The sequence below is a fragment of the Pogoniulus pusillus genome, chromosome 24 (assembly GCF_015220805.1).
Source record: "Pogoniulus pusillus isolate bPogPus1 chromosome 24, bPogPus1.pri, whole genome shotgun sequence".
Lineage (NCBI taxonomy): Eukaryota > Metazoa > Chordata > Aves > Piciformes > Lybiidae > Pogoniulus > Pogoniulus pusillus.
The window spans coordinates 21,050,950-21,076,545 of NC_087287.1; the positions used below are offsets into that span (position 1 = coordinate 21,050,950).

General features: G+C 51.8%; 1 protein-coding gene across 6 annotated transcripts in view; it reads left to right on the top strand.

The window, feature by feature from the left end:
• ERBB4 (erb-b2 receptor tyrosine kinase 4) overlaps positions 1-25,596 on the top strand; it is a 915,544-nt gene that overhangs the window by 869,557 nt on the left and 20,391 nt on the right. For all 6 annotated transcript variants that reach the window (XM_064163916.1, XM_064163918.1, XM_064163919.1 and 3 more), the window contains 3 exons: positions 200-346; positions 2,853-2,950; positions 7,591-7,761. In XM_064163916.1, coding sequence (XP_064019986.1) covers positions 200-346; positions 2,853-2,950; positions 7,591-7,761 — 416 coding nt within the window. The remainder of the gene's footprint in view (positions 1-199; positions 347-2,852; positions 2,951-7,590; positions 7,762-25,596) is intronic.

The following is a 25,596-nucleotide window of genomic DNA, read 5'->3' on the forward strand; positions in this document are numbered from 1 at the left end:
TGTTTCTTGCTCCTGCATCCATTTCCTTTAGTACCATTTCTTTGTCTTAGACCTTCCTCTGTGCCTCACCACGCCCACGCTGCTTCTTACCCGACAAAATGAGGAAGAGATGCACTTCAGCGCTTGGCCAGGATGACGTGAGAAACTCTGAGGGAATCCAAAGATACTGACCCCAGTTGTTTCTTTTTTGTCTGCTTAGGAGTCACTATCTGGGAGCTTATGACCTTTGGTGGGAAGCCGTACGATGGAATCCCCACTCGAGAGATCCCTGACCTCTTGGAGAAAGGAGAGCGGTTGCCCCAGCCTCCCATCTGTACTATTGATGTTTATATGGTGATGGTGAAGTGTAAGTGCTTGCCGCTTTTACAGTCCCTGCACCCCCTGCAGCTGTAGTCTCTGACGGTACTGGGTAGCAGGGCAGGCTGCGTGGAAAGAGAAGCTTCCCAAGGCGCTGTAAATTCCATTTAAATGCTGCCTGCACATTTGTTGCAATTGCAAAAGATAAGAATTGAGCCACGAAGGGTTGAGTTACCTCCGCTCCTTATTACTGTCAGATGGTATCTCCTCTGCTTACTTCGAAGTCAAAATGGTCTGATTGCTATTGCTGATCCTTGCCATTTCCATGACAATTGACGCTGATGTTAAAAATAGATAGCATTAGACGTAATTATGCCACATGGATGCCCAGCCAGTGAAGGTGGTGAGGGGGGATGCTGGCTCCAAAGAGCGAGCAGAGAAAGCACAGATGGTTTATTGTTAGCAACAAGAATGATGATTGCCATAGTAATAATAAAAAGGGAAATTAAATTAATACAAGAAATGCTACAGAGAGGATAAATTTTTATCAGTTTTAGTCCAGCACAATAATTTATGAATATTTCTACTTTAGCACCAAATGAAAACAGTCTGCAGATGATTTCTTCCTACCCTTTTACTTCCCAGATACCCACACTAGTGACAGTATCCTCCAAGGCCATGCTTCTAATTTAAAAGGAATTAGGAACATCTCTCTGGTGTTTCTAATTTAATTTAGGTGAGATTAACATGCAGACATCTCATCCATCTTCTGTGCTCCTCTCCCTTTCGCTCCGTACGCTGAAAGGAGGACAATAAAGCTGGGAGAGATAAATAAAACCCTCTGGAAGCAGTTGTGCATTGCGTGCAGCTCTGGCAGTTGTCTGGACAGTGCAAGGGCTGCAGCATGGTTGGGTGCAGAAATGCTCCATCCAGCAGGATTCCCAGCGGGTGGGAGGTGGATCCTGGCAGTCCGACGGAAGGTTACAGCTCGCCCTGCGGACCGAGGCCTGCACTGCCTGTGTGGAGTCCTGTAGCAGCTGTGGTAGCTTTGTTGTAACTCGCTTGGACACTTCTTCAGCTCACTGGCACCAAGGAGATAAAGTCTCCTTCCTTTGGCCTCCTTGGAAAATGAGAACATCTTCTTCAGACAACTGGCAGGGCTGGAAGGGACGTCAAGGATTATCAAGTTCCAGCTCCCCTGCCATGGGCAGGGACACCTCACACCAGATCAGGTCACCCACAGCCACATCCAGCCTGGCCTTAAAAAATTCCAGGGATGAGGCTTCCACCACCTCCCTGGACAGCCTGTGCCAGTGTCTCACCATCCTCATGGGGAAGAACTTCTCCCTAACATCCAACCTCAATCTCCCCTCCTCTAGTTTGTATCCATTCCCTGCTGCTCCTATCACTACCTAAAAAGTCCCTCCTCAGCTTTCTTGTAGCCCCCTCCAGATGCTGCAAGGCCACAATAAGGTCTCCTCAGAGCCTCCTCCTCTCCAGATTGAACAGCCCCAACTCTCTCAGCCTGTCCCCACAGCAGAGCAGCTCCAGCCCTCTGAACATCCTCATGGCCCTTCTCTGGACACCTTCCAGCACCTCCAGACCTTTTCTGTCCCAGGGGCTCCAGAGCTGGGCACAGTGCTCCAGATGGGGTCTCAGCAGAGTGGTGCAGAGGGGCAGAATCCCCTCCCTGGCCCTGCTGCCCACACTGCTCTGGATGCAGCCCAGGCTCTGGTTGCTCTCTGGGCTGCAGGTGCACACTGCTGGCTCGTGCTGAGCTTCTCAGCCACCAGCACCCCCAGGGCCTTTTCTTGGGAAGTTGCTGCTAGGATCTCCCATTAGAAGCAGCTGGCATTAAGATATGGTTGCAGTTGGTGACTGCCTATGCTACTTGCTTGTTTTGGGAGTTGTTGTTCTTAATGGAAGCTTCTGGAAGAGTGGAGGACAGAAGATTCCTGTTCCTGAATTAAAATATCATGTAGTGCTCTGTGTGAGGTCTGTGTGCATGATGCAGACACATGAGTGCAGATGCCAGGGCAGTCATTGTGTACCACAGATGTTAGGGGTTGCAGGTGACCTCCAAAGATCGTCCAGTTCAACCCCCTGCCAGAGCAGGATCCTCCAGAGTTGAGCAGCTCATTGTTCATCTAAGGTAGACCAGTGCAAGTCGAATTGCATTTAGTAGTAACTTTGTAGTAAGCCTCCTAGGTCGAGATCAGAGTTGTTCTCTTAGTGATTGGGCAGGTAAGAGAAGGCAGCCAGAGCTGACACCTCAGCGGGCAAGACAGACACTGTAAGCTGCAAGGCACTGTTGGCTGTTTTGGGGGTGGGGACAGGAGCTCAGAGCAAATCAGGAGGAGATCCCTGCCCTGCAGAACAGCGCTCGGGTGTTTTCCGTTGCAGATGCATGCCAGAGTTCTAGCTTTGCATCCTGCTGGGCTCTCTCTTGCAGCCTCCGTGCAGGCCATAGCTACCAGGGGCATCGCTTTTGTGTGTGTGATTGACTTCTTCCCTTGCCAGTTGACCTTCCCTCCTCACCTTTCCTCTGTCCCCAGGCTGGATGATCGACGCAGACAGTCGGCCGAAATTCAAGGAGCTGGCTGCTGAGTTCTCCAGAATGGCTCGAGACCCTCAGAGGTACCTGGTGATCCAGGTGAGCACCAAGGGGAGAGGGAGGAGCAAGCCACCACTTCTGCCTGCCCAGCCTGACTCTTCAGGGCCCTTGCCTTTCAGTCTCTTAAGTTCAGGGGGTTCTTGGTTTTCAAGCCAGCGGTGACTGTGGTACCAGAATGAAGCAGAAGTAGTGTCAGTACCTCCAAAACAATAATGCTGGACTGCACTCATTTGGCAAGGACTTCTGGAGATCAGCTAGTCCAAGCCCCCTGCAGTAAGCAGTGACATCTTTATCAGACTGGGTTGCTCAGAGCTCCATCAAGCCTGCCTTTGAATGTCTCCATGGATGTGGCCTCCACCACTTCCCTGGGCAACCCATTCCAGTGTTCCACCACCCTCAGAGTAAAGAACTTCTTACTAATGTCCAACCTCAATCTACCCTTCCCTAGTTTAAAACCACAAACCCTTGTTCTAGTGCTACAGACCTTTGCAAATAGTCCCTCCTCAGCTTTTCTGTAGGCTCCCTTCAGCTCCTGCAAAGCTCCTGAAACATCTCCCTGCAGCTGCTCTTCTCCAGGCTGAACAACCCCAGCTCTCTCAGCCTGTCTTTGCAGGAGAGATGCTGTAGCCCTCAGATCATTTTTGGAGCTTTCTCTGAACCCTCTCCACCAGGTCTTCCAGTGTTAGGATTTAGAGCTGGGCACAGCACTCTGGGTGAGCAGAGCAGAGTGGCAGAATCCACTCTCTTCACCCTCTGGCCACGCTGCTTTGGATGCAGCCCAGGCTGCCATTGGCCTCTCTGCTGCAAGTACACATTGCCATATCCAGCTTTTTGCCCACCAGCACCCCCAAGCCTTTTCCTGCATGGCTGCTCTCCACCACATCCTCCTCCAGCCTCTGTTGGTAGTGAGGATTGTCCCAGTCCAGGTGCAGGACACTGCACTTGTTCCTGTTAAACCTCAGGAGATTCATGTGGGTACAGCTCTCCAGCCTGTCCAGGTCCCTCTGTCATATTTTGTATTCAGTTCTGGGCTCCTCACCCCAGAAAGGACATTGAGGGGCTGCAGCCTGTCTGGAGAAGGGCCTGGAGCAGCTGGGTGTGAGCAGGGGCTGAGGGAGCTGGGGGTGTTGAGGCTGCAGAAGAGGAGGCTGAGGGCAGAGCTCATTGCTCTCTGCAGCTCCCTGCAGAGAGGTTGGAGCGAGGAAAGAGTAGCCTCTGCTCCTGGGTGGCAAGGGACAGGAGCAGAGGAAATGGTTCCAAGCTGCCCCAGGGGAGGTTGAGGCTGGATGCTAGGAAATATTTCTTCCCAGAGAGGGTTCTCAGCCATGGAATGTTCTGCCCAGGGCAGTGCTGCAGTCCCCATGGCTGGAGGTGTTTGAGCAGCCTGTGGAGCTGTGCTAGGGACATGGTTTGGTGTTGCCCCTGCAGCGCAGGGTGGAAGGTTGGACTGGAGGAGCTTGGAGGGCTCTGCCAACCAGATGCTTTCTGTGATTCTGTCACTAGCCATAATCTGGAATTCAGTTCCACTTAGAGCCTGTATACAGTGTCCTGCTTTGCAAGCTGCTCGGTGCAGCACGTTCCCTCCTGAAGCTGGAGACAAGGCTTGTCAGGGCACAGTGGACCTACTTTAGACAAAGGACTTGCTTGGCTCTACAGCTGCATCTCAGGAGATTATCCTGAGGAGAGTCTTTCCTGCACTGCTGAGACTGTAAGAATGATTCTTTTGATACCCTAAACAAATACTTTTCAGCAGACAAGGAGCTGTGTCACATCGATTCCTCTCGTGCTAGAGGGACACTTCCCTCTGTCCTCCTTGGGCCGCCCATGCTCTGTGGTGCTTCGCAGTCCCCTATTGGACCCACACACGATGGTTCATCACCTGAAATTGCTCTGTGGCAGCAGGACTACACCAGCAAAGAGCTGTCAACTACATCTGGCTGGAGCTGTGTATGCCCAGGGTACAGGAGCGTGTGGAGAGTTGTGTGTCCTTTCACTCCTGCTGAACCACAGCATCACAGCAACGTTCAGGCTGCAAAGCCCCTCAGGATCACCAGGTCCAGTCCAGAACCCTGCTCTGCAAGGTGCACCCTAAACCATATCCCCAAGCACCACAGCCAAACCACCTTGAAACACAGCCAGGCTTGGGCACTCCACCACCTCCCTGGGCAGCACATTCCAGTGCCTCACCACTCTGGCTGGAAAAAAATCCTTCCTCATGTCCACTCTAAACCTGCCCTGCTGCAGCTTGAGGCATTGCCTCTTGTTCTGTGGCTAATGCCCTGTGAGAAGAGACCAGCACCAACCTCTCCACAAGGTGCTTTCAGGGAGCTGTTCAGAGCCAGGAGGTCTCCCCTCAGCCTTCTCTTCCTCACACTAACCATCCCCAGCTCCTTCAGTCTCTCCTCATCAGATTTGTTCTCCAGGCCCTTCACAGCTTCCCTGCCCTCCTCTGCACTGCCTCCAGCACCTCCATGTCTCTCTTCTACTGAGATGCCCAAAGGTGGACACAGCCCCTGAGGTGTGGCCTCAGCAGAGGCCAAGGGGATTGTCCAAGGGGACAATCCCCTCCCTGCTGCTGCTGGACACAGCATTTCTGACCCCAGCCAGGATGCCATTGGCCTTCTTGGCCCCTGGGCACACTGCTGGCTCACATTCAGCTGCTTGTCCATTACAACCCCCAGGTCCCTTTCTGCAGGCAGCTTTCCAGCCACACTGCCCCAAGCCTGCAGTGCTGCTTGGGGTTGGTGTGCCCAACACTTGCCTTGTGGAAGCTCATCCCTTTAGCACTGGCCATGGGTCCAGTCTGTCTGTGGTGTGTACAAGTGTTCATTACAATTGAGACTCAAGCTGAAGAGCCTCCAGGAGTTCAGTTGTTGCCACTTTTTGTGCTTGCTTCTGGGCCTAGTGCCAGTCTCAGCAAACAGCACTGCAGCTGACTGTGCAGACATGTTGGGCTGCTCACAGTGTGCCAGTTTGTGCTGCTCTCCTTCAGCTGTAGGGGAACAAAACAGGTTTGAAGTATGCATAAAGCGGATATTGTGAAGCTGAACTGAAAGTTCATCTGATAGAAAGGATTCTGGAAACATCAATCTGGTTGAATGACTTCATTAGACAGGACCTGCTTCCCTCCCTTTCTTTCCCTGCCCTTCCCTCTACTGTTGTGCAGTCTGGTAAGTATTTCACTTTGTGAGGATCTTCTGCAGTGATCCTTGCAGGCAGAATACAGGCATGTGCTACTTGAGGAGAAACCAGGGTGTCTCCACTGCACTGCTGCCTCTGCTGTTGAGACTCTTCATTACCTCTAGATGCTACTGAGAATGACAAGCTTGCTGTTGAGCTCTGGGACCACAGACTATGGGATGCAGAGCTCTGCTCCTCTCCTGCCTGCTCGTCCTGCACCAGCCCTATGGTGGCTACAGATGCTGCATGCACAGACTTCAGGGGGAGGGAATGCTGCAGGTACTCAGTGATGTGAGGATACTGTCATAGAATCACAGAATGCTCTGGGTTGGAAGGGACCTGCAAGGCTCATCCAGTCCAACCCTCTCTGCACTCAGCAGGGACAGCCTCAACTAGATCAGGTTGCCCTGAGCCCTATCCAGCCTCACCTTCAATATCTCCAAGGATAGGGCCACAACCACCTCCCTGGGCAGCCTGTGCCAGTGTTCCACTACCTTCAGTCTCTCTTCATTAGATTTACTCTCCAGGCCCTTCACAGTGCAGAACTTGTTCCTCACATCCAATCTCAATCTGCTCTGCTCTAGTGTGAAGCCATTGCCCTCATCCTGTCCCTGCAGGCCTTTGCCAACAGTCTCTCTGCAGCCTTCTTGTAGCCCCCTTCAGGTACTGGCAGGTTGCTGTCAGGTGTTCCTGAAGCCTTCTCTTCTCCAGGCTGAACACTCCCAGCTCCCTCAGCCTGTGCTCATAGCAGAGCTGTTCAACCCCCTGAGCATTTTCGTGGCCTCCTCTGTCCCTGCTCCATCAGGGCAATGCCTGCAGCCCAGTCTGTATGCAGCCCCCAGCACAGGCATCCTTCCCCCCGTGGCACGGTGCCTCCTGGGCAGTGGGAGGCCATCCCTTAGCCATGTGGTGAGGCTCAGCACTGTTTCTGGGGCTGGAGGCTGCTTTTGGAGAGGCTTTGTGGCATCAAGCCACGTGCAGCGCTGATGTGGCTCTCCAGCTTCAGGATGCTGTTTCAATCAGAACGTGTGTGATTGTTGCTGCTCTTGCTCTCTGGTTGGGTTTTTGTTGTCTTTTGGCTCTGCTACCTTCTGCAGAACTTTCCATAGAGACAAGAAGGGAATTTAGCCTCTGAGTCCCTAAAAAATCAAATTGCAGTTAACAAACACCCAGGCACAGCAGCTTGCAGGTTATTTTAACCCCCCTACAAGCGAACCTAAATAGCTGAGCTATTTCACAGAGCACATCAGGCCTTGGCAGAGCTGGGGTCAGAAGCTGAGCCTGTCTGATAAAAAGAGGAGAAGGAGCAAATACTCCATCACAGGGATGTGAAAAATGGCTTTCCTTGATTTATGCAGTTGCGTTCTTTCAGTCATCAGATTCCCAGGGAGAACATGCCTGGCTGGCAGGGCACGGGGCTGGCTGAAGTTTCCTTTCTAGGGGGAACTTCATACATCTCTTGACCATTTGCCTCTACCAATGCAACCTTTTTCTTTCAGGGAGATGATCGTATGAAGCTCCCAAGCCCAAATGACAGCAAGTTCTTCCAAAACCTTCTTGATGAGGAAGACCTGGAAGACATGATGGATGCTGAAGAGTATCTTGTTCCTCAAGCCTTCAACATCCCTCCTCCCATCTACACCTCCAGGACAAGAGTTGATTCCAACAGGGTAAGAACGAGCCCTGGCAGAAAGCACTGGTCCTGATAAAAGCACAGGTGGAAGCTGATGTGCACTAATCAAAGACAGGCCAGGGCTGCCTTGGGGATTCCAAGCAGAGCTGCTATGAAGTGCTGTCAGTGGGTTCCCTCTTCTGTGTGTCTCGGTGAACTGAATTAACAGCTTGGCCTGGAGTGGTCAGAGCTCAACTTGATCCATCTGTCCCAAAGGCAAAGCGAGGCTTGGGAAATCCTGCAGTGTAGGTTCCCCTGGCCAGGAGGTGCACAGCTCTGATTCTGCCATCCCTGCAGTGCTGCTTTGACAGGGTCGGCACTGATGTGAGCAAGGGCAGGAGGAGTATGTAGATAATGCTACTCTTGTGTCTGGAGCCAGGTTTCAGCCCCTTTCCCTGTTTGTGTGTGATGCTTTCACCACTCTCCTTCACACACATGTCGGGGTTTTGTGGAGCACGTCACGAGTGTTAGCATGGTGATCTCCATGAGGTCCTTGTCAGAGGAGGCAGTGCTGCTCAGCTGGCAGCACTGGCTGAGGCCCAGAGAGTGGTGTGGTTGAATTTGGCTCACAGAACTGTAACATCAGAAGGATAAAGATAGAATCAAAGCTCTTCATCTAGGCTTCATTTTGTGTCATTGGAGAAGAGTCCGTGCAGCCAGTGAGTGCTTACTGCTGCCTGTCTTGGACATGTACAAGGGGAGAAGTTACTTTCTGCAGGTGTCTTCCTCTGTCCCCTGGCTACTGCAGCTCTAGGCTCAGAGCTGGTGTGTGAGCTCTTGTGAGTTGCACCCTGCTTCAGCCTCTGTGGCACAGCTTGGGTTGAGATCAGCTTTCCAGAATCCCATGTCACTCCCTACCCCCCTGCCCACAGCTCTGACCTCTGCCTCTTTGTGTGCTTGGCTCCACCATTTTAAGGGCCCAGGTGCCAGCTCTCCTCACAAAACTAAACGGTGGTGAAACCCATTCCTAATGTCAGGCCATTTGTACAAGCAGCAGAAGTAGTTGGTAATTAGGGATTTGTTTGTCTTAACTGCATGCTCCCTTTAGTTGGAAAGTCACATTGGAAATCTCTGTAGGGTCTCACTGAAATGTCAATGTTTATTCCTCATGCTTGAGAAATCTTTTGGACATTTGCTCTTAGCCAAGGTAGTCCCAGATTCATACCCTGCTCTGAAATGATTACACCACACGAGGCAGGGAAGAGGGAAACAAAGGAGCCAAATGTGTATGAACCACATCTGACCCTGAATTCTTTCAGCTCTCCTGAATAAATCAGTGCTGCTCTGGAATAAGGAAGACAAAACCTGATCTTAAATAATATCCAGGCAATGTTGCTGTTTTTAAAGACACGAGACCAGAGGTCTCTGGAAGAGCAGGATTGTAGCCCTGCTGCCTAAGATGGACTCGCATAGCATTTCTCCTGCTTCATTGTGAGCAAGAAGCTTCCTCTTTATGGCAGCAGTGCTGATGCTGATCTGAAATAATTCAGTTTTACACACAGCTGTCTCTGGAGAGGATCTGTTTCCTTTGCTGCCAACCTCTGAGAAAAGAAGGAAACAGCAGTAATTGCCTTTAAAAGGTGCTCACTGTCCTGCTGGGGTAAATCACTGCAGGTGTGCTGCAATCTACACCAGTGTGGAGCTGAGGCAGAAGAGTCAGACCCACAAAGTTTGCTATATTCATCTCACTCCCATACATACTGGGAATAATGGGGCAGATTCCAGGGAGAAAGGATTAGCAGGAAAATTGCAGAATCACTGAAAGTGTCTGGTTGGCAGAGCCCTCCAAGCTCCTCCAGTCCAACCTTCCACCCAGCACTGCAGGGGTGACACCAAATCATGTCCTAAGCACAGCTCCACAGGCTGCTCAAACACCTCCAGCCACGGGGACTGCAGCACTGCCCTGGGCAGAACATTCCATGGCTGAGAACCCTCTCTGGGAAGAAATATTTCCTAGCATCCAGCCTGCACCTCCCCTGGGGCAGCTTGGAGCCATTTCCTCTGCTCCTGTCCCTTGCCACCCAGGAGCAGAGACTGCCCCCTCCTGACTCCAACCTCCCTGCAGGGAGCTGCAGAGAGCAATGAGCTCTGCGCTCAGCCTCCTCTTCTGCAGCCTCAACACCCCCAGCTCCTTCAGCTCCTCCTCACAGCCCAGCTGCTCCAGGCCCTTCTCCAACCTCGCTGCCCTGCTCTGGACAGGCTGCAGCCCCTCAGTGTCCTTCCTGGAGTGAGTGGCCCAGAGCTGAGCACAGCACTCGAGGTGTGGCCTCAGCAGTGCTGAGCACAGGGGCTGATCCCCTCCTGTCCCTGCTGCCCACCCTGCTCCTGATCCAAGCCAGGATGCCTTTGGCTTTCTTGGCCACCTGGGCACTGCTGGCTCATATTTAATTCATAGTCAGCCAGATCCCCCAGGTCCCTCTCCAAGGTGCAGCTTTCCAACCGCACATCCCCAGGTCACCATGAGGTTGTTGTGAGCCAGGTACAGGACCTGGCACTTGGCCTTATTGAACTTCACACAGTGAGCCTTGGCCCATGGGTCTGACGTGTCCATGTCCTGTTGCAAAGCCTCCCTGCCCTCTAGCAGATGGACAGAGCCACCCAGCTCAGTGCCAGCTGCAGACTTACTGAGGATGTCTCAATGCCCTCAGCCAGGTCATTGATAACGACATCAAAGAGGACAGGCCCCAGCACTGAGCCCTGGGGACAGCACTGGTGACTGGGCACCAGCTGGACTTGCCTTTGCAAGAGTTCCTTTTGCTCTCTGTCTTTAGTGACAGCTGATGAGAGGGAGCTGAGGGAATTAATTTCAACAAAACCCCTAGAGTAAATATTCTCACAGAGTCGTTTCAGATGTACTGTTTGGGCAGCTGCCATGGTCACAGAAAGAAAGCAGAGGCATATATTTCATCATTGTCACTGTTGTTGTTGTTGTTATCATTATCAAACTCAAGTAACTTTCTCATAGCCTTTGTCTGAATTTAAACCACCCTGTTACAGGTACCTGCACACATGGGATCCCCTCTAAGTCAGCAGAGCTGCAAAGACAGACTCTATGCCTATATTTTTTGCCACAGAGAGACTCCATCACTCTCCCGCTGTGAGGTCTCCCCTCTGCAGCTCACAACTGCCCCTCTTGGAGTGTATCTGTCATCTTGTACCACTGAGCTCAGTGCAAGCTTCAGCAGTTCAGTGTAGGCATTTTAGTCTACAGGGGCTGAGAGGGGATCTGAGCAATGTCTATCAAGAGCTGAGGGCTGGGGGGCAGGAAGGGAGGGACAGGGAAAGCCTCTGCTCACTTGTGCCCTGCCATAGCACAAGGAGCAAGGGATGCAAACTGCAGCACAGCAAGTTCCAGCTCAACAGGAGCAACAACTTCTTGGCTGTGAGGGTGCCAGAGCCCTGGCACAGGCTGCTCAGAGAGGTTGTGGAGTCTCCTTCTGTGGAGCCTTTGCAGCCCTGTCTGGATGTGTTCCTGTGTGACCTGTGCTGGATTCTCTGGTGCTGCCCTGGCAGGGGTGGGTTGGGCTGGAAGATCTCCAGAGGTGGCTTCCAACCCCTGCAATCCTGTGACAGCAGCAAATCTGTGTCCTTCTTTCAGTGGCTCCGGCTGCTGGCAATTCCCTGGACTCCTCTGGCAGTCTAACACACTAAGCTCTGTCAAGCTTTCAAATTCTGAGCCATGTTTTCTGACCCAGGTAGCCTTGGAAAGGACAGCTGGGGGGCAGAAAGCTTACCCCCAGCTCTCTGACTTTGGACCCTTTCCCATGTTTATGGGCTTTGTTTATTGCAGGAGCCTCTTGTTGGAGGGGTCATTTTTAAGGCTGAAAGAAGAGCTTGACAAAGGAGTTGCCATTGAACAGCCTGCTGATTTACAGTAGCACTTGTTGATGGCAGTGGAGATTGACTTCTTTAGCAGGACTACCAGCAGAGTTTTGATGCCCAGCCAGTGTCTCAGAGTAGCTTCAGTCTCTGCTTTGCTTGCTAGCAGTTCTGCATCTCCTAAAGGTACTGCCGTATGCATGAGGACATCTGGAATGCAGGAAGGCCACAGGACCTTGTTGCTGGGGCCAAGTTGAAGGTCCCCTAGCATCTTAGCCCCCCTAGTTTCCTTTGCAAGAAGGTTGCTTTTCTGGGTGCAGTGCCTTGGCTTGCTCTCTGTGCAGAAAGCTGCGTAGCTGTCTGTTGTTTCTCCGAAGCACTCGGGTTCTTGGTGCATTAACTACTCCTCCAGTGAAGACTCATCTTGATTCAGAGCAGAACACACAGCAGTTTCTTTCAGGTAGTAGTGCATCTGCTGTGCATAGCTGAGTACAGATGGATGTCAGCTGCACGAACCACAGAGGACTGAAATGCTGTCAGAGCTCTGTCTGCAGTGGTCTGGTTGTGGTGTTTGCATTGTGGATAGTTTGTGATTTGTGTTGTCCGGTGCAGTGAATGTTAATACTGCACAGAGTGGTGGTTCTGCTGCAGCCACAGGTGCTGAACGAATCGATACAGCTCAGGGGGTTTGTGTTTGCTGTGTCTGGCAAATTAAACGTTGTGGGGAGATTGCCTTGCAGCCTGCTGAAGTAAAACACGCGGACAGGAGCTGTGACCTTGCCGTGGCTTTCAGAGATCAGAGCACAGCAGCACTGTCTTTCTCTTCCGTGTTGTGCTGACTGTAGTTTCCCTGAAGAAAGAGTCAGTTTTGTGATGGCAGAGTGCTGTGCTCCTTCTCAGAGTGGCTTGCACCGCCAGTGTTATTTGAGTGCTCCAGCAGTGCAGCTCCACTGGGCACAAAAGGTGGTGGGAAGAAAGCAGGGAGCTCAGGAGCTTCCTCACGCTCAGGCTTTGAAGTCGGGCATCCAAGGAGCAGCGAGAGCATTTACTTTGTAGGGAAAGCTCTGAAGTTTCTTTAGGGTGATCTTGGTCCTAAACCCTTGCAGCTTATTGCCTGTGAGAGGCACCCCTGGGTGAGGCCTGTATTACATACTGCCTGCCTTCTCCTCCCATGTGAAGAAAGAAGCTATTTGGTATGAATTAACAGCGTGGAGCTGCAGCCCATGGAAAGAGGGCTGTAAGGAGGGAAGTCTTCCAGGGAGCTTCAACTTCCCCAAGAAGTGTCACATTCTCCATCCTCGAGGATTACTGAGATTTATGAAGCTGCAAGGCTCAGACACAGCTTCAGCATTTCCATCACACTCAGACTGGCTTCACACCAGCACATCCCTGAGACCTGTATTCCTAGGGAGCAGAAGCCTGCAGGCAGTGTTGCCCATGGCAGCAGTGTCGCCTGAGACTGATGCAGCTTTTAAATGAAAATGAGCATCCTAGGCTAAATTGAGTTCTTTCATTGCATCTGAAACCCTTCAGTTGCAATTTTCAGCTCTTTAGCTTTCCCCAGCTTTTCTTTTCCCTGGTCTAGAGATATTCTAGAAATATGGAGGTTTGGAGGCTCTGTGCTGCTGGGAGATAAGCTAAATCCTCAGCAGTGCTTCCGTGAGCACAGGGCCCAGCTAGTTCTGGAGAGCCCTGCATTCACAGCCATTAGCTGATTCATTCAGGTAGTTGTAATGAGTGCTGGCCTGTGTGGACAGAGATAATACTCAGACAGAAAGCATTCTGTTTACCCAGTGGTGCTTTTGTCCTGCAAACACTTGGCTAATTCCTGCTGAGAACGGTCTCTGCTGTTTATGACTTGTTGATACTGCCTCGGCCCTGTTAGTCCATGTGCTGTATGTCAGGGCAGCACCTGCCACCCCTGCCGTTAAACATGAGGCTGCTTCTCTGAGTCCCTGGTTCAGCTGTCCAGGGACACCCTTCTGCTCGGCTAAAGCAGGCTCTGCGCCGTGTCTGGTGCGCTGCTGCGGCAGTGCTGGTGCAGCGTTCGCTCTGGCGGAGGGGGTGGCTGAACATCTGTACGTGTCTGTCTGTGCTCCAGGGAGAAAGCAGGCAAGAAGCTACCTCTGTGATTAATTTGTTCAGGTCTCTGAGTTTGAAAGGTAGCCATTTCCAAAGCAGAGGATTACAAAGGAGATGGTCCTTAGTGAGTTCCAGGTGTGCTTCCTATCTGACAGCTTCCCTCCCCGAGCTTCTGGCGGACAGCAGGGACTGGTCACCCAGTGGATTGCTACCAGAGTTAAGTGACTTGCAGTAGCTTTTTGAGTGGCAAAGATGAATTGCTTAGGCACCCACAGTGCTTTGGTGGTGGAAGATCAGCTCTGGGGTCTAATATGACCTCTCCTACATACCGAAATATAGTGGACTTGGATGAGGGGGGTCAGTAGGCACCACTGCCTTCAGTACAGCTGGAAGGAGGGGTTTTGGACAGCAGTTAGAAATCGGAGGGGCACCTCACAGTGTGTCAGTGCAGCTGAGCTAGCATGAGGGGCATTGTATTGCAGGGAGGGAGAGCTCACAGTTGTTTGTAACACTCTTTCCTCTCGACAAAGTAGGAGGCAGGAGGGAGTGGTACTTTGTCCTCGACTTGCCTTGTGTCCAGGGCTTTAGCAGCAATCACTGCCTTCCTGCTCCCCCCTGCTTGTTCTGGCAGAAAAGGCAGTTAAATGCTCCTGCCCAGGCTCTCAGGCAAAGTTATTTCTCCAGGTGTGGCCTGGCCACGTGTGGCTGATGGCAGTAGAACGACTTAATCCTAAAGTCAGTGGATGGTCTGTGTAAAGAGATAGCAAGGATGGATGGGGGCAGTGCAAACACTGTGTCTCAGCTTCTGGCAGTGTCACCACTGGCTCTTGCCTCATAGCCTCTGCTCCAGTGCAGAAATCCTGCATGAGGTCGAGTTTGCCTTTTGGAGAGATTCTGCCTTGACTGTATCAGGTGGCAGGGAAAATCCACAGTGTAGGAAGGCCTCAGTGAGCAGTTAATGCTGACTCTCTAGCAGGGTTTGGATGCTTTTACTGTCTCTCTTTTTATTTGTGCTAGATGAATGAGCTGCAAGTTACAGGGCTGAGCAGGAGGGTACCACACCGACATTTGCTGTAAAGAAGGACCAGGCTGATGTCTCGTTTTGAGCTGAGTTCATTCTGGTGTTTGCCACCCCTCTGCTCCTGCAGCACACCTCTGCTTCTGCAGCACCCCTCTGCTCCTGCAGCACCCCTCTGCTTCTGCAGCACCCCTCTGCTCCTGCAGCACCCCTCTGCTCCTGCAGCACCCCTCTACTCCTGCAGCATCCCAGAAGCAGCACCCCTCTGCTCCTGCAGCACCCCTCTGCTTCTGCAGCACCCCTCTGCTCCTGCAGCACACCTCTGCTTCTGCAGCACCCCTCTGCTCCTGCAGCACCCCTCTACTTCTGCAGCACCCCTCTGCTTCTGCAACACCCCTCTGCTCCTGCAGCACCCCTCTACTTCTGCAGCACCCCTCTGCTTCTGCAGCACCCCTCTGCTCCTGCAGCACCCCTCTACTCCTGCAGCATCCCAGAAGCAGCACCCCTCTGCTCCTGCAGCACCCCTCTGCTTCTGCAGCACCCCTCTGCTTCTGCAGCACCCCTCTGCTCCTGCAGCATCCCAGAAGCAGCACCCCTCTGCTTCTGCAGCACCCCTCTGCTCCTGCAGCACCCCTCTGATCCTGCAGCACCCCTCTACTTCTGCAGCACCCCTCTACTCCTGCAGCATCCCAGAAGCAGCACCCCTCTGCTTCTGCAGCACCCCTCTGCTTCTGCAGCATCCCTCTACTTCTGCAGCATCCCTCTGCTCCTGCAGCACCCCTCTGCTCCTTCAGCACCCCTCTGCTCCTGCAGCATCCCTCTGCTTCTACAGCACCCCTCTGCTTCTGCAGCACCCCTCTGCTCCTGCAGCACCCCTCTGCTCCTTCAGCACCCCTCTGCTCCTGCAGCATCCCTCTGCTTCTACAGCACCCCTCTGCTTCTGCAGCACCCCTCTACTTCTGCAGCACCCCTCTGCTCCTGCAGCACCCCTCTGCTTCTGCAGCACCCCTCTACTTCTGCAGCACTCCTCTGCTCCTGCAGCACCCCTCTGCTTCTGCAGCACCCCTCTACTACTGCAGCACTCCTCTGCTCCTTCAGCACCCCTCTACTCCTGCAACACCCCTCTGCTTCTGCAACACCCCTCTGCTCCTTCAGCACCCCTCTACTCCTGCAGCACCCCTCTACTCCTGCAGCACCCCTCTGCTTCTGCAGCACCCCTCTACTACTGCAGCACTCCTCTGCTTCTGCAGCACCCCTCTACTCCTGCAACACCCCTCTGCTTCTGCAACACCCCTCTGCTCCTTCAGCACCCCTCTACTCCTGCAGCACCCCTCTGCTTCTGCAGCACCCCTCTGCTCCTGCAGCACCCCTCTGCTTCTGCAGCATCCCTCTACTTCTGCAGCACCCCTCTGCTCCTGCAGCACCCCTCTGCTCCTTCAGCACCCCTCTGCTCCTGCAGCACCCTTCTGCTTCTGCAGCACCCCTCTGCTCCTGCAGCACCCCTCTGCTCCTGCAGCACCCCTCTGCTCCTGCAGCGCTCCTCTGCTGCAGCACCCCGCTGCTTGTGCAGCACCCCCTGCTTCTGCAACACCTCTCTACTTCTGCAACAGATTCTTTGTTCAGAATCTTTATCAGCGACCTGGATGAGGGCATTGAGTGCACCTTCAGCAAGGTCGCTGATGATATAGAACTTGGGGGGGAGGGTGACTGATAGCCCCTCAAGCTGTGCTGCCCTCGAACAAGATGTGGACAGGCTGAGAGCTGTGGGAAGGCAAACTTCATAAAGTTCAGTAAGGACAAGTGCAGAGTCCTGCATCTGGACAGGAATAACAGGACAGGTTGGGGCTGCCCTGCTGGAAAGCAGCTCCATGGAGAAAGACCTTGGAGTGCTGATGGGCAGCAAGTTCTGCATGGGTGAACAATGTGCCCTTGTGGCCAGGAGAACCAACGGCATCCTGGGGGTCATCAAGAAACATATGTGCAACAGGGCTAGAGAGGTTCTTTTTCCTCTCTACTCTGCCCTGCTGAGACCACACTTGGACTACTGTGTCCAGTTTTGGGCTCTCCAGTTCAGGAGAGACAGGGACCTGCTGGAGAGAGTCCTGTGGAGAACCACAAGGATGATTGGGAAACTTAAGCATCTGCCCTCTGGAAAGAGACAGACCCCTGGGACTGTTTAGTCTGGAGAGGAGAAGGCTGAGAGGGCTCTGATCAGTGTCTGTCAGTATCTGAGGGGAAGGTGTCAAGTGGAAGGGGCCAAGCTCTTTTGGGTGATGCACAGCAATAAGGCAAGGAGCAACGGACACAAACTGAAACAGAGAAGGTTTCAGCTCAACAGGAGGAGAAACTTCCTTACAGTGAGGGTGACAGGGCCCTGGAGCAGGCTGCCCAGAGAGGTTGTGGAGTCTCTTTCTCTGGAGGCTTTCAAACCCACCTGGATGCATTCCTGTGTGGACTACCCTGGATGATGCTGCTTTTGGCAGGGGGTTGGATTTGGTGATCTCTGGAGGTCCCTTCCAACCTCTAAAGTTCTCTGATTCTCAAAGGTACTGTGATGACATCTTTCTTTAGATTTGATGCTTATTAACTGCAGTCTGTCAGCTTCTAGACCTTTTTCTTTGTCTCTATCCCATTGCTTTAATTCCTTCTCCTTAAAAATGACCAAAAACTTCCTTAAAATCTCAGTAGGTTGCTTTGGTGGTTGGTTCTATTTGCTTGTTTGTTGGTTGGTTTGTTTGCTTTCCCTCCAACTCTGACTTCTTTCTGGAAGTGTTTCAATGAAATCTTCTGTGCCAGGACAGAGGAACTTTTAATTTAACTGTGCAATAGCATTCCAGAAGATCTCCCTCCCACAACTCTGTCAGCTCTCCTGCTTCTTGAAAACCTGCTTGCTTAGGTCATTAACTACTCCATCCTGCTCATTTTCCCTGTAGAGTGTAGGCAGCAGTGTCCTGGATGATGCAGTGGCTGCTGTCAATCCTTTGGGGCAATTCTGGGAGTCCTACCAGGCTCTCTTTCAAGATCTCAGAGTTTCATTTCCTGCTTCTCTGATGCTGATGGCAGCAGGCCCCTGCCTGTTCCCCACTTTGGGAAGCTGTTAGCCTTTTGTTGGTGTCTGGTCAACCATCACAAATGTTTCAACCACTGTAACTTCTTTCTCTGTGAAACTGCTCTGGGTCTGTTTCTAGCCTTTGCTGGGAGTGTAGAAAGCACAAGGTCATCGTTGTCATAGAATCATCCAAGGGTTTGGGTTGGGAGGGACCTTAGAGATCAACTGGTTCCAGCCCCCCTGCCATGGGCCACCTGCTGGACCAGGTTGTTCAAGGCCCCTTCCAACCTGACTTTGGACACTTCCAAGGCTGGAGCCTGTGCAGTTTCTCTGGGCAACCTGTTGCAGTGCCTCACTACCCTCACAGTGAGGAGCTTCTTCCTGGTGTCTAATCCAAACCTAGCTTCTCGCAGCTTGAAGCCACTGCCCTTCATCTTGCCACTGTTTGCCTTCTGTAAAGGGTTAAACCTCCAAGAGGGTGGATCTGAACCTGACCCCAGGTCCTCCTGACTCCTCCCTGGGCGTGGTCTGAACCTGACCCCAGGTGTAGTGGTTAGCCCACTCCCACTCCCTGTCTAGACCCCCTATAAAAACAGAGGAACTTTCTGGTTGTTTCTCTCTTTGCTCTCCCTGCCTGCTGTCACCACCCTTGTTCTTGCTGCGGCTCTTGTCCACATGGTGGACAAACCCCTTCCTGATTCTACCTCCAACCATTGTCATCAATCTGGTTGTATCTATATTTTGTGTCTTGGTTTTCCTTCCCCATACCTCTTTGTAATTCCCTACCTTAAGTACCTTTTGTTTATGGTTCAAGGTTTTATTCTAACTTCCAAGTCCAAGTGAGACTATTTATTTAGGTCAGTTGTACCTTTTTCTCTCTCCATCTAATCCCTTCTTTCCAAAGGAAGGGGAGAGGGAAAGGCATCCTACAGTTGTATTGGTTCTGTTAACTGTCTTTTGAGTCTCTGGGAACTTTAAACTAGAACCAAGGCACCTTTGTAAACAGTCCCTCTGCAGCCATCCTCTAGGCCTCTCCCAGATACTGGAAGGCTTCTCTAAAGTCTCCCAGGAACCTTCTCTTCTCTGGGTGGAACAACCCCAACTCTCTCAGCCTTTCTTCATAAGAGAGTGCTGCAGCCCTCAGATCATCTTTGTGGTCCTCCTCTGCACACACTCCAACAGTTCCATGACATTGTGTTGGGGTCTCCAGAGCTGGACACACTACTCCAGGTGGGGTCTCAGCAAGAGTGGAGGTGAAAGAATCACCTCTTTTTTCCCCATGAAAAGCAGGGGCTGGACCCAGACTGCTGCTAGTCTGCACAATAGGAAGCTCTTCCCTGTGAGGGTGGTGAGACACTGGCACAGGTTGCCCAGGGAGGTGTTGGAAGCCTGATCTCTGGAATTTTTTAAGGCCAGGCTGGATGTGGCTGTGGGCAACCTGATCCAGTGTGAGGTGTCTCTGCCCATGGCAGGGGGTTACTGCTGGATGAGCTTCGGGTCCCTTCCAGCCCTGACAACTCTGTGATAACTTCATCGCTCTGGGTAAATGAAGCAGTAGGAACCAAAGTGCCAAAGTACAGTGTCAGGTACAGGAGATGATTTTTTTTACCCCTTCAGTTTTAATAACTTACTTGAAGAATAAAAGCTTCTCAAAAAAACCCAAACTATATTTGGAAGTATTTAAGTACCCTTTAAAATGTGCTAAGTTTGTCAGAGGAAAGGAAGCAAGTTGACAGGGAGGGCTCAAAACAGAATGGGTGACATTGGCTCTTCACAGAGAGCTCTTTGCAAGTGGCTGTAGCTTCTTGCTTTGCAGGCAGCCCAGCTGAAATCAATGCTATTTCCTCAAGGAGCAAGCCCTTCTCAGCCTGAAGAGATGATCGGGACCAACTTGTCAAATTGCCTCCTGGTTTATCAGGCTGACTGCCTTAAACCAGGAAATTTTTAATGCATTAAGCTGTTTTCTGTCCCATTCAAGCATGCAGATTTAATGTGGGATGGCATTTTGTTTTGCACAGATTTAATATGTACTTAATAACAAATCACCTCCTCCCAGGACTTCCCGGGGAGACCTACTGCGAGTTAATGCTCGGTGGAATTGATGCAAGAGGCTGTAGCTGTATATTGCTTCAGACCTTGATGCATGGCATGTAAATTTATTGAGCTTTAATATAAACTGGTTTAAAATCAGGCAGCATCTGCTTAATCCATGAATAGCTGCTGGCTGTGTTAGCAGTCAAGAGAGCTCACAGCTGATCCATTCTCTCTTCTCTCTTGAAAAGAAAAAAAAAAGTCAATAGATATAAAGAGAGCAAGCAGTAAATATTTCTACACTGCACTGATGAGGCATTCTTGGGAAACAGCAAGCTAAACAACTCTGCATAATTCACTAGATGGAAAAGTGGACTAAGAGTCAGGAAATAATTATGAGAGCTGGAGAAAATCTTCCCCTGGCGCCTGGCTTTGAGGCAGTGGTTGTGGGTGCAAAATAGCCTTTGCTGGGGAAATGTCATCGTCCTGCTCCTAGAGTAGCAAAAGCACCTGGGAACACAAGGGCCCTGATTTGGCAATGCACCTGGCAGGGCTCCAAGGAGCTGGCATCTAAGTGCCTGCCTGCCTGGGATGGTTGGGGCTCGCCGCCCAGCCGGGGCCATCCGCAGTGTCCCGCGCACGGCACTGTGACTCCTGTGAGAGCTCTGGAGCATCCTGTGCCCAGTGCTGTGCTTCCTGGGCATACCTGGGGGAGGCATACATGCCAGCACAGCCTGGCATGCCCTGCCCTAGCCAGGGCAAAGTCCATCTGTCCTGCAAAATGCTACAGCAGGGGAGGGGAAAAGTGCTCCAAGCTAGAGTAAGACTCTCCAAAAGATTCGGGGGGGGGGGGAGAAGTGGGAGGAGGCAGAGATGAAGTTTAGATTTTGGATGTTAGAGTGATTATTTTATCCCAATCAGCTGGATGGGTATTTATTTGAGTGTACTACTGCCACCAGAACCTCAGCCCTGCCTTAAATCAAATCAGCATTTCATCAAGAAGCCTATTCTTTGCCACAAGAGACCAAGAGTGCACAATTACAGGTTCCTCTTCCCCCTTGCATAATAAAATGAGGAGATTATCATCAAGTTTCTATTCAGATTTTTAGGAAGGGTTTTTTATTTTATTTTTAAAAGCCATCTTTGCCTGTAAGAGCTCCCAGTTCAGGCCAGCCTGCTGTAATGATTACTGCTGTAAAGGCTTCAGTGGAGATGTGCTCTATTTCCTTCTCAATGAGGGCTGATGGCATTTTGAGAGGCTCAGAATATCCTTTGATTACTGTATAAAGCAGTCTGGGGAAGATGGCATAGGAGGGGGCTGCTGCTCATCAACTTTCTTTTGTGCTTTTTCTCTCTCTTGTTTCTTTTTTTTCCCTTGTCTGCCACGTCCCAGTCACAAATGATGACCATGTTGTGGGTTTGGTCCCATTTCCCCCTCCTTTCCCTGTTTTGGGATTTGAAGCTTGAGGTTTGTACAGAAAAGGAGCTGCTGCTGCTGCTCCTGTGTTTTGGACAGATGCTGCAGCGTACGAATAGGAGCAGTGCCTTGACCCTTCTCTCCCACAAGGAATTGTTGGAGGAGCTAGGAAATAGTGTGTTGTCTCTGCCAAGCTGTGGGGAGCTGGCCTCCTGTTAGAAGGTGCCACTGGCTGCAAAACATCTTGGAGAATGCATTACAAAAGCAGCTACAGAAAGGCAGTGGTGAGTGACAGGAGGACAGGGGAGTAAGAGGCTGAAAGGAAGAGACAGACACATGCAAGCTGCCTCTCTTCCTGCTCTGTCTGGCGCTGCTGCTGCCTTAGCACAAACTAATAGGGACACAGAGTTGCATCCTCCTTCTTGTGTCGTGCTTAGATCAGGTTGCAAACTGTGCCAGCCAAAGTCCTTTGCCAGCTATCCCAGAGGTTGGAATGATGAATATGAGGTCTGGAGGACAAGGGTGGTGAGGTTCAGGGAGAGTTTTTGGTGCCATACAACAAGAGAAAGCTTTGATTCTGCAAGTCAGTGGACAAGCATTTCGCCTGCGTGTCCCTGTCAGGGTGCCTGGTGCTGAGTCTTGTGTCCACACCGTGCACCTCGTACCAGGCTGTTCTCAGCCCTGTGCTCTGCAGGTGCTGTGCTGGGTGCAGTGCCAGCCTGGGCAGCTGCTGCAGGGCTGATATTTTCCAGCAGCAGCACAGCTCAGACTCTGTGTATTTAAGCATGCCGTTTCCTGTGCCACTATGCCAAGACTCTCAGGCATGTTTTGTCTGAGGTACATGCCAGGTGCTGTTCACAGTCCAGGATACATTAGTCCTGGGAGGCAGTTTTCAAATGGGGGCATGCCACTGCACTGCTACTGCTCTAAAAGAGTTTGCAAGTCTTAAAACATCTCTTGGGGGAGACAATGGTGCAAGAAATGACTCATCTGAAGCTATGAAGTAAGTCAGTACCGACTTGAACTCAGCTCACCAGTGAAAGGTCTATGCTGGGTTTGAACAAGTTCAGGGATGTCTTAAATTCACCAAGATGTCAGGATGTGATGTGGCACATCCAGAGGATACAGTCAGCCTCTGTCGACTGAGCTGGAGCTCAGGCTGCCTGCAAAACTTACCTGTCCTCAAACAGCAATCAGAAGAGACTTCTGTGCAGACAAGGCTTATTCCTTCATTCTTCTGTCGCTGTTTTTTCCCCCTCACTGATCTAAACTGGATGTTTTGTGCCTAGATTGTGGAAGGAGCAGTCACAGGATCACAAAGGATCACAGGGGTGTGAATAGACCTCTGGAGATCTTCCATCCCAACCCCCCTGCCACAGCAGCACCAGAGAATCCAGCACAGGTCACACAGGAACACATCCAGACAGGGCTGCAAAGGCTCCACAGAAGGACACTCCACAACCTCTCTGGGCAGCCTGTGCCAGGGCTCTGGCACCCTTACAGCCAAGAAGTTGTTGCTGCTGTTGAGCTGGAACTTGCTGTGCTACAGTTTGCATCCCTTGCTCCTTGTGCTATTGCTGTGCTGCAGTTTGCATCCCTTGGCCCTTGTGCTATGGCAGGGCACAAGTGAGCAGAGGCTGTCCCTGTCCCTTCCTTCCTGCCCCCCAGCCCTCAGCTCTTGATAGACATTGCTCAGATCCCCTCTCAGCCTTCTCCCCTGCAGCCTAAGCAGCCCCAGGGCTCTCAGCCTCTCCTCCTCAGGCAGTGCTGCAGTCCCTTCAGCATCCTTGTCTCTCTTGAACTGGGGAGCCCAGAACTGTATACAGCACTCCAGGTGAGTCATCAGAAGCTGGAGCAGTTTAGGAGATGCCTCAGAGTTCAAGTTAAAATGTCTACAGACATTCTGAGAAGGAGTAATGCTGAGAAAGGGACTGTGACTTGATCATCTCCCACTAAGGTCTATCAACTCCCTGTGGAGCTTTATGGCCCTCACACTAAGGGCACTGCAAATTGCTGTGTAGCTGTGCCAACCACCTCTGTGGGACACTGAGGGGCTGCAGCCTGTCCAGAGCAGGGCAGTGAGGCTGGAGAAGGGCCTGGAGCAGCTGGGCTGTGAGCAGGGGCTGAGGGAGCTGGGATGTTGAGGCTGCAGAAGAGGAGGCTGAGGGCAGAGCTCATTGTTCTCTGCAGCTCCCTGCAGGGAGGTTGGAGTGAGGAGGGGGCAGCCTCTGCTCCTGGGTGGCAAGGGACAGGAGCAGAGGAAATGGTTCCAAGCTGCCCCAGGGGAGGTTCAGGCTGGATGCTAGGAAATATTTCTTCCCAGAGAGGGTTCTCAGCCATGGAATGTTCTGCCCAGGGCAGTGCTGCAGTCCCCATGGCTGGAGGTGTTTGAGCAGCCTGTGGAGCTGTGCTTAGGGACATGGTTTGGTGTTGCCCCTGCAGTGCTGGGTGGAAGGGTGGACTGGAGGAGCTTGGAGGGCTCTGCCAACTGGATGCTTTCTGTGATTCTGTGACATGTTTGTGTCTAAAATCCAGCCATGTGGTATAAAGATTCCAGTGCCAGGCTTTTCTGGTTAGGGCTGCTCATGGGCAGCTGAACAGGCCTGTCCCCTGGAGGATGCTCGGAGTTTGCATCTCTGTGGATGTTTGCACTCCAGAGCTGATGGATAGAATGGATGTTACAGTACCAAACAAGGCTGAATACTGCTCTGGTTTGGTTTTCTTTCAAGTTATCAAGTTGAAACTTTTTAAGTTGGCTTATATAGGTCTGTGAGCCTCTTAAGTCCACCTTAACAAGCTACAGATCTTGAGCCTTCAGGTCAGAGTTTCAGGGCCAGCAATCCAACCGCCTAGATCTCAGAGAAGGAACATCAGCTCTTTCTTTCCAGGTAGTATTTAAGATGCTAAACCAATAACTAATACCAAAATCAACAATTGCCAACCACACAGACCTTAAATGGGGTCGGGAGCCCAGAGTGGACAAGAGAGAGACCCTGAGGAATACCAGACTAGTGGTGCTGTGAGCTGCAGAGGCAGTTAGGGTTTAACTATAACAGTCATGGGGCAGGCTGGGGTGGGGGGGCATCTAATCCTTTTTGTATGTGGCCCTGCCCTGAGCAAGGACTAGGACCAGAAATCTCCAGAGGTCTGCAAAGCCTTCTGGCTTTTACTACACAAACAGCATTTCATTTCTATTTAACGCTACCCAGTGATCCTCTGGTACACTTTCTCCCTTCCCTTTGATTTTCATCTCAGACCTGTTTGCTGTGAGCTGTCTGAAGCAGGGCAGAGCAAGCTGTTAGCTCTGTGGTCAGAGGGGTGCAAGGCTGCTCCTGAGCAGCGATGACTTCCCTCCTCTTGTGGTCTTTCCTGTTTGAATTTCTGTTCAAATTCTGTTGCAAATACCAAGCTGTTCCCTTGAAAGGTAGCTGGAGTTTGCCCAGGGCTGGTGGGACAGGGCTGTGTTGTGTGCTCTGCCTGCAGCCCCAGCAGAGCATCCCAAATGTAGGATTCAGGCCCACACACACAAATCAGCTGTCCTGCTCCCTGGGCAGCTGCTGCAATATTGGTGCTTGCAGCAAGCTCTGCTCAGTCTGCTATGTCAGGAGCCTGCAGTTTGGTGACTCAGGCCTGGGTACTGATGCGGTTTAAAATCAGGTAAAGAGTGTCCAGGAGAAGCAGCAGAGTGAGTTATTTCTGGGAGCACAGAGCTCAGGACCAAGCTGCTACAAGCCAGTGTTGCAGAGCTTGATCAAAACAGATTAGCACTGAGATGCCTGAAGCAGGGCCCATGAGATGCCCCTGAATGTGAGGAGCATCCCAGTGGGGGTGGGAGAGGTTCACTCCTGCTTTCTGGATTGGTGCTACTGCTTTGGTATGGTTTGGTGGGCTTCTGTGTGTGAGGGCAGGACAGTCTGTGGATAAGAGCAGTGTGAGAGTGGGCTAAAACCTGTGTGTACATTGGTGTTGGCTGAGCCTTGCCGTTAGTAAAGAAACATCTTTCAGGCTTGCCAGCTTAGCAGGCTGCTGGAGAACAAAAGGCAGTAGTAATGATGCAGCCCTATTACATGTGTGCACACCTCTGGGGGGACAGGCAAGACCAGTTCTGTAGCAGGCAGGGCGCTGCCAGGAGGCTGTGCTGGCAAGGAAGCCTGGAGCATACTGCACAGCAAAGCTTGCTTTATTGTCCATCTGCTGACAGTGCTCTGCCACTCAGAGACCCTGGCAGCACAGCCTGGGCTGCATCAAAGCAGTGTGGCCAGAGATGGAGAGGGGATCCTGCCCCTCTGCTCTGCTCTGCCGAGACCTCACCTGCAGTGCTGCATCCAGCTCTGGAGCCCTCAGCACAGGAAGGACATGGACCTGATGGAGAGGGTCCAGAGGAGGCCATGAGAATGTGCAGAGGTTGGAGCAGCTC